General features: G+C 42.7%; 1 protein-coding gene across 1 annotated transcript in view; it reads left to right on the top strand.

Moving 5' to 3' along the window:
• FRAS1 (Fraser extracellular matrix complex subunit 1) overlaps positions 1–7575 on the top strand; it is a gene marked incomplete at its 5' end in the record, with an annotated part of 117283 nt that overhangs the window by 21119 nt on the left and 88589 nt on the right. Inside the window, 4 exon segments of the mRNA XM_009587766.1 lie at positions 1534–1623; positions 3198–3345; positions 5660–5803; positions 6125–6259. Coding sequence (XP_009586061.1) covers positions 1534–1623; positions 3198–3345; positions 5660–5803; positions 6125–6259 — 517 coding nt within the window.

A 7575-nucleotide genomic window follows, 5' to 3' on the forward strand; every position in this document is an offset into this window, starting at 1 on the left:
CCATGTTCCATGGCTAGCTGTTCTCAGTTTTCCTATAGTGTGTGTTTATGTATGTGGGTGGGGATGTGGGCAGGGATTGGGATGGGAGAGTTTACAGTACATAGTAGTGACATGAGATCCAACCACTGCCAATGGCATTCTGAAGTAATGATTTAAGAGCAAAAATGTATAGAACGAACAGAGAGAGATTTAGGCTGTGTGTGGTCCTCGATGACTAAGAACCATATAGTTTCTCCTCTCTCACCCATTCTCAGAAATACATGAGGTTTGCCAGAGTGTGGCCTGGCTTAGTTGTTCTACCTTGGTGAAACTAACAGTGGCCGGTGCTGTCATTGCCTTAGCTATGTCTAAAGTAATTCACGTACACAAATTGGTGAGTGTGCCAGTGTGGCACAGTGGAAAATATCCTGCAGTGACCGCTGGAACGGATGCCCAGTTGGTAAATCAGCAAAGCTATTTGGTAAACTTGGCGCTCAGCTGAATTTTGTGAGGCATCAGAAGGCGGCAGCAACATGGTGAAATGGAAACCAGTGTGAGCTGTGTGATTTCATTGGGTATGCGAGCCCCTCGCAAATGTTTAACGAACGGTCGTGACTTCTCTGTTTGTCGCAGGTAAGTAATCGGCCTGATTGCAAAGTTAGGAAGATTATGCCCACTGAGATTTGGGATGGGTATTAATGCTGACATTTAATGGGCATAGATGAAATGAGTGCTCAGTGCAGATTGGCACCAAATTGAATTTAGCCATTCGTTTGTAACTTTTTAATTGTAGTAGTTTTGTATACATACGACTGTTTTCTAACTACTGTGTATTACCTTGCCTATGTTTACAGTGCGTGAGAATCTGGTCCAGAAAAGCTACTCAGGTCAGGAAACTGAAGCTGTTTCTTTTGAGCTGTGTCCTAGGTTCCCTAGGACAGAGTCTCCCTTTTTTCTAAATATTCAGCTTCCACTTGGGCGCAAAAAGTTGTGATGAATTAGGGCACTTTATTCCCTTCTCCTGCTGCTAAATTCTTATCTTCAAACCAAAGTTACTTAAGTGGATTCTGTGGAGTTGTACAGTTGTAACAAAGAACAGGCTTTTTCCATCTGGGATGAATAGAGCGTGTGCTTTGAAATTCTCTTGGAGAAAAAAAGTCTAACATTCAAAATGAAGATAAGCTTCTATGCATTGAAATCTTGACGGTGGTCAAGTAAAATCCTAGTGATTCATAATAAAAATATGGCATTCCTATTCTCTGTACTTGCAGTGGATTATATTGGGGGGTTCTTTCTCTGCGGGATTTAGGGATGAAGTAATGGCCTTATCGCTGAATTCCCTGGCCTTTTCTGAGGTTTGTTCTGCAACTGCAGTATTCACTAAGCACATTTTTCGAACTGTACCTACAGAGATGAAGTAGGATAAAGAGAAGATATGGTGAAATTAGATATTGAAGATTGCATTCCAGGGCAAGAGCTGTTCTGCCTCTGCATTCCACAGTATTTTTGGTGGTGCTGATTCTGTTTGAATTGCTGCAACCTTTCTCTTCACAGGGTGAAGAATTAATTCACTTAGATGGGAAGTGCTGTCCTGAATGTATTTCAAGTAATAGTTACTGTGTTTACAAAGAACATACCAAAGCTGTGAGTATCCTGCTACATTGGAGCATGTAATAGTGAGTTCTGCTCATAAAGGTTTGGAGTAATTGGCTCTACCTCTCCGGTTCTGAGAAGGATATTATTTGCAAGCGTAGCAGAAAAATAATCCATTCATATTGTCTGCAGGTTGCTTTTACAATTTACGGAACGCACTTGTTTATAATGTGTGCATCTGCTGCAGAGTTTAAGTTTGCCTTGCTCTGCTTTGTGCGGCATAAACAATCATTTTCCTTCAATATTTAATATACGTACTTATAGGTTTCCTGCACATCTCGTGAAGTTAAAGATGCCTGACTTGAATCCTATAAAGTAGATGTTACATAGCTGGGGCAATGTATAGCTTTCTGCCTATGTTTCCCACTGATTATGATTTTTACTGCAACAGGAGTCCATTATTTTGTGAATATTTTCAAGGAACTTTCCTTCCGAAGTTAAATAGAAAGGAAATGTTAAGTATCTTGGTTTAAATATACCAGTAATGGACTTTTCATTGCTCTGACAGATGAGGACTGCAGCTAATCGCTGCTGTTTGCCAACAGATGTGAGAAATGGGAAGTTTAATACTGTTTTGGGTTTTTTTAATGCTAATACTTTCCTTTCCTTCCTCAGATCTCTCTCTCTGACCCAAATGTATACTAAGGTGTCAGGTTTATTCCAGTTTGTGCTTTATCTCTTTTAAGAGAGGAACTGGCACAAGAGCTTCACGGGCATTTAAAATGCTTGCTCTCTCTTTTCTGCCTTTTGACTTCCTCGCGTGGTGCCAGCAGAGCCTCAGCTGCTGAGGGCAGATTCGGTGGCCTTTTGAGCAGAGCAAGGGATGCAGATCGCAGGAGGAGAGCACTGAGTGCGAGATCTCTCTCCTCTATCGACTACTAAAAAGTAGACAGGTGTCAGGTGGGATGGGTGGTTTTGAAGAAAGCCGGCGATACCTCTTCATCTCTGTGGTGTTTTGGCCAGTCCTTGGTGATGGAAAATAAGGCAGTAGAAGAGAGGAGGAGAGGAAGTGAAACGCTGTCAAGGTTAGAAAGAGATTTTAAGTGTGACAAAAAGGTCATTATGCAAAGACATAGATTCAGACAGAGGACAGATTACAGGTATCTATCTGTTGAGATACAGAGTGGATTCAAGCACTTGTTACCGAGCTGTGAAAAAGAAGTGGACAAGTGAGGCAGCAAAAATTTGGAGAGAGGAGAAAATGCTTTGAGTCGGAGAAAACGAAGGGAGGTGAAGAAGTAGAAAGACTTACTGCTAACTGAAAAACACCCTCCTTTGGAGGGGTGCTGAGAGGGAATGTGTTCAGGTGTTCACGGGCCAGGGACTCTTCTCAGTAGGCGCTTTGCAGGCTGCCTTGTTCTGGAAAGGCAAAGGGGGCAAGAAGGTTAATGGTGCAGCAGCACGCAGTCCCGTGTCGGCAGGCCTCAGCGCTGAAACAGTCCCAGTTTTATTTAGCACTGATGTAGCCTTGCAATTTACCCAGAGATTTCCGTGCACGCCAATACCGCTTTGTGCAAAGTCTCCCCTTCGCTACTGATGCTGGCCCTTTGGTGTTTCTTGTGCAGAACGGAGAGAAATGGGAAGAAGGGCCGTGCGGAGAATGCGAATGCCGGGACGCGGAGGTGACCTGCTTCCAGCGCTCCTGCCCGCCCTGCCCGCTGGGCAGCCTGGCTGCCGAGGTGGAGGGTGACTGCTGCCCGCACTGCGAGCCAGGTACGGACCCAGGGTCAATCGTTTCTTACCGTCACTCGCGTTGGGTGGGAGCGTGTGCGTCACACGCAGCTCTGGCACAGGGGTTGTTCTGGCATCCCTGCGGCCCTCGCTTCCCCCGTACCGGTCCCGATACATGCGTCGAATTGCAACTTGTCTTTGGTTTGCTGTTGCTAATTGACTGGTTTCCATATAATTTAATTAGGGTTCTTAGAAAGGTTTAGGGCTCCATCCAAAGGCTCCCACTGACTTCCCCTGGTTTAAATGATAGCTTTCTTTTGGCAAAAGAGTTTTTCCTTGGGGTTGGTGTTTTAGAAATGTTTTGTCTTTTTCTTTTTTCTTCAACATGGGTTTTATAAGGCGGGGGACGACTCCTTTCTGAATCCTAACATGAGTTTTGGAGTTTATGGGCTCCTGATTATTTCTTGGGAGGGGAAAGAAGAAAGAACCTGCTTACACTGTTAAGCCACAAGCTCACCTGGGGCTGAATGGCTGCCAGTTAATAATTGTTCGGAAAGATTAGGATAGCCTTAGCTTATATGTTAATTTTGCATATAAATTCATTTTTCTCCAGGATATTGTCATTCTCCTTGATTTACATTTCATAGTTTGTAGGCTTTAGCTGTGATTTGTTAATTTTTCATGTTGGTAGTTCTTCTTGTTGCATTCATGTAACTTAGGCTTTATCGGAGTGCTCCAGTTAATGTTTTATCTCAGTAAAAAGAAAATAGCTTCACAGTTTAATTATGCTGTCATTTGCAGGAGTACCTTGGCACGTTTGCCATATTAATGTTTTAAAGTTTGTTATTTACTGCATGCTAGTAAAAATGCAAAGCACTACAAATTGAAAAGTGAGGAAAATGGGTTTTGGACAGTTCAGATAAAATTGTCCTGGATTTTCGAAAGGGAACAGCACCTGCACGGGTTCCTAAGGAGGGGACAGATTATAAAGTGCTCTCAGCACCCATCTGTTCTTCTTATCGAGAACTGTGTACTGGTTACCCTTGAAAATCTGGCCTCTTCGTTTCGTTTCCGTAATGGTAGGATTTTGGACAATACAGGCTTTGAAGTCATGGTATTGGACATACGGAGCCAAACTTGCATTTTCGTGTCCTAAAAGGTAAATGGAAATTTCATTTACTGAAGCCTGCTGTTTTCCCTCTGTCTTCTTCTGTGTCGCATTGGATGGAATGAGAAACAAATGCAAAATCCAGCCTGCAGCAGTTCAATCTGTGAGCCCAGAGCATCAGTCCCTCACGCATCTGCTTCGTTAAAGCGAGTAAAAATTTATTGCTGCTTCTCACAGATGTGCTGGGGGAAGCAGGCAGAGAGAACCCATTCATTCTCAGCCAGTGTAAAGCATCTAGCCCTAAGCATAGCTGTATTTATGTGAAAACCAGCAAATATGCCCTCTCGCTGAGAACATGCGGATTGGAGCAGAGGGAATTTTTTTGTACCTAGAGAAAAATTGTCCATTCTGTACCTCTCCAAGTAGTCGGTTCATTGTCAGACTGGAAGGATGGGGCTGCATATACCTTTGGAAAGTTATTGGAAAGAAATGGATAGAGACAGAGCCTCCTATTCGTTCCACCTCTTTATCACTGTAGATTCATTGTTATCTTCAACTGTGTGTGTTCTGTAGCTCTCGATTCCTGATCCTTCCCTTAGGTACATCTCCCTGGAAACTTGCAGGTTATTTAGTGTAAGTTCAGCATTGGGATCCTTTTTGCTGACTTGTCAGGAAGGAACAGACACCTTTTCTTCCAGCAAGCAAAAGTAGCTCAGTAGTAAAGTGAAAGTAGTCCTTCTCTTGGTCTCTGCAGAGAGAGCAGCCATGCCATTTGAGAAAATACGTGCGGTCAGGAAATGATTGCTACGGTGCTGTGGCGTAAAGCTTTTGACTGGAGGGGGAGTGGTCTGCCACTTGTGCTCTGACCCGGCATGGACACAGTCTTGACTTATTGCAGAGTTTGACTGAAGGAATCTCAAATTCAGGTTGTTTCGGACCATTAATTCCTGATGACTTATGTTTTTTACTGCTGAGAAACCATGTGGACAATGAATATCCTTTTTATCAATAGTCTAGAAAATCTGAGTCTGTGCAATAACTTCTCACATACTAGAATACAGCAAAATAATATTTAGCCCCTTTCACGCAATCTTGGAAAAAAACCCACTCCAAAACTAACACACCTTGAACCACCAACAGAAATAAGTAATAAATTTCACTTTGATTTTGGAGTATGCATTGTTTTGTGCCTTCCTGATTGAAAACACTGCTGATGGTTTTTACCTTTGTGTCTTTTCTTTGTGCCAGTTGAGTGCCACCCAGACTGTTTGACCTGCTCTCAGTCCTTTGATCACTGTAACGCCTGTCGAGATCCAAGGAGGCAGCTGCAAAATGGGCGCTGTGTGGAGACTTGTGAATCGGGCTTCTACCAGGATGGGGGGACTTGCTTAGGTAATTTCTGCAAAGGGCTATACCTTGTCAGATGACTGTCTTCTCTGTGGCTTGCTGTGCTTTTGTTTGTAGGATCCCACAGGCTTATTGTAAAGAGATCGCCAGTTTTTGTTTGGAAAAGCATTCAGGCACGTGCTGAGTAGTAACCATGTGCTTAAAACTTCAGGAGGTTTCAGGTGGAAGCCCCTGAAAAATGCAAATTCTCAAATTCTTTCGCCAAAATGAGGCAAAATTGTCTCCTTTTGTCAGAGCAGGGGAGTCTTGCTGCATCAAGACATTTGGGATTAATACACCTTTCTTCTCTATTCTTTCTCTTGGAAGCCTGCAATGAAACATGCTCAGCCTGTACCAATGGATTTGAGTGCTCCTCGTGCCAGACATCCCTGCTAATGAAGAACGGCCAGTGTGTGACTTCGTGTGGGAAGGGGTACTTTCAGGATCAGCTCCTTTGCACAGGTAACTCAAAGCAAAAAAGACTGCAATACTTTGCGATAGAAAAACAACAGACAAAAGCTGTACCCGAGCTATTAGATATACTCTCTGTTGAGGGATCTGCTGTTGACATAGGTGTTAATGTTCACCCTAGAGTAAAGGAAGGAGTGAACAGAGGAATTAAGTCATACAGTGTAAAATTGATTGCTGGTTGGGGAAATATTCATTAAAATTCCTCAGCGGATCAGTTCTGTTGGTCTAAAACTCTCTGCTTTTGAACACTGCTGTCCTCTTTCAATTCAGAATTTTCTTTTGGAAATGTGACTGTGGTTTTTGTGGTGTTAAGGGTACAGATCAGGATGTATGCACTAATTTTACTAAGGATATAACACCTTGAGCCATGCCTGGCAATCTGATCCATGGGGGTTTTCCTTGAGTTCAGCGCAGACTAACTGCAGCTGCTAATGCCAGACCTTTCAGGAGACAGTACTTTGAGGTGCGTAGAAAATTGCTTGGAGGGATGGGGGATTGATAGAACTCAGAAAAGCGCACAGAAAATACTTTTTGGAAAATTTTTTTGCTTTGTTTTGCCATTCATTTGTTTCATATGGTGCACTCTTCCTGAAAGTTGATTGGACTAACTGTTCTCAGGAAGCATATTTACAAAGTAAATTAGTAATTCTATAAAAATCCTGTATGTTAGTGATTGGAAAGACTGAGAATAAGATTGTGAAGTTACAGTTTTCTCATTGATGGAAGTATGACAGTGCTTTTATGAGCTTCCCCTGCTGCTTTGAAATATTCGTACTTTTCCCAAACTGTAAGGTAGCTGCTTTTTCGTCATGACGGTTTAATTGTTATCTCTAAAGTTAACACTTTTCTCCTCTTGATGTTGGCCTTTTTAGAAGGCTTCTAATTATTTCTGCAGCTCTAATTCAGCAAAGGGGTGGAGTACATGCTTAACTTCTTGTGCCATCGCTTTAATTTCTTTGGAACTAGCCTTCCTGCTTAAATACAGGCTTAGGGCTTTTGGCAGATTTCAGGGGAAAGCACTTTAGATTCTAAGTCCGGCTTTCTTTTCTGAAGTGGTTTGCCCTGAAGAGCTGACCATTTGTTTCAAGTTTTGAAAGTCTGAAAAACTTCTGTCCTCCGGCAGTGACTACAGACTAGGGTCCCATTGTGCATGTATAAATAGAAAAGAGAGACCCAGTCCAAAAGAATTTACAGACTTAAGTATCGAATAATCTTCTACTTCATTTGGTTTTATTTTACCATTTCCTTTCCACCTGCTCCTAGTGTTTAAATTGGCAGTGCCCATGTACTGCTGAAGCGGTAGGGAA

The sequence above is a fragment of the Fulmarus glacialis genome, unplaced genomic scaffold (genome assembly GCF_000690835.1).
Source record: "Fulmarus glacialis isolate BGI_N327 unplaced genomic scaffold, ASM69083v1 scaffold2551, whole genome shotgun sequence".
Lineage (NCBI taxonomy): Eukaryota > Metazoa > Chordata > Aves > Procellariiformes > Procellariidae > Fulmarus > Fulmarus glacialis.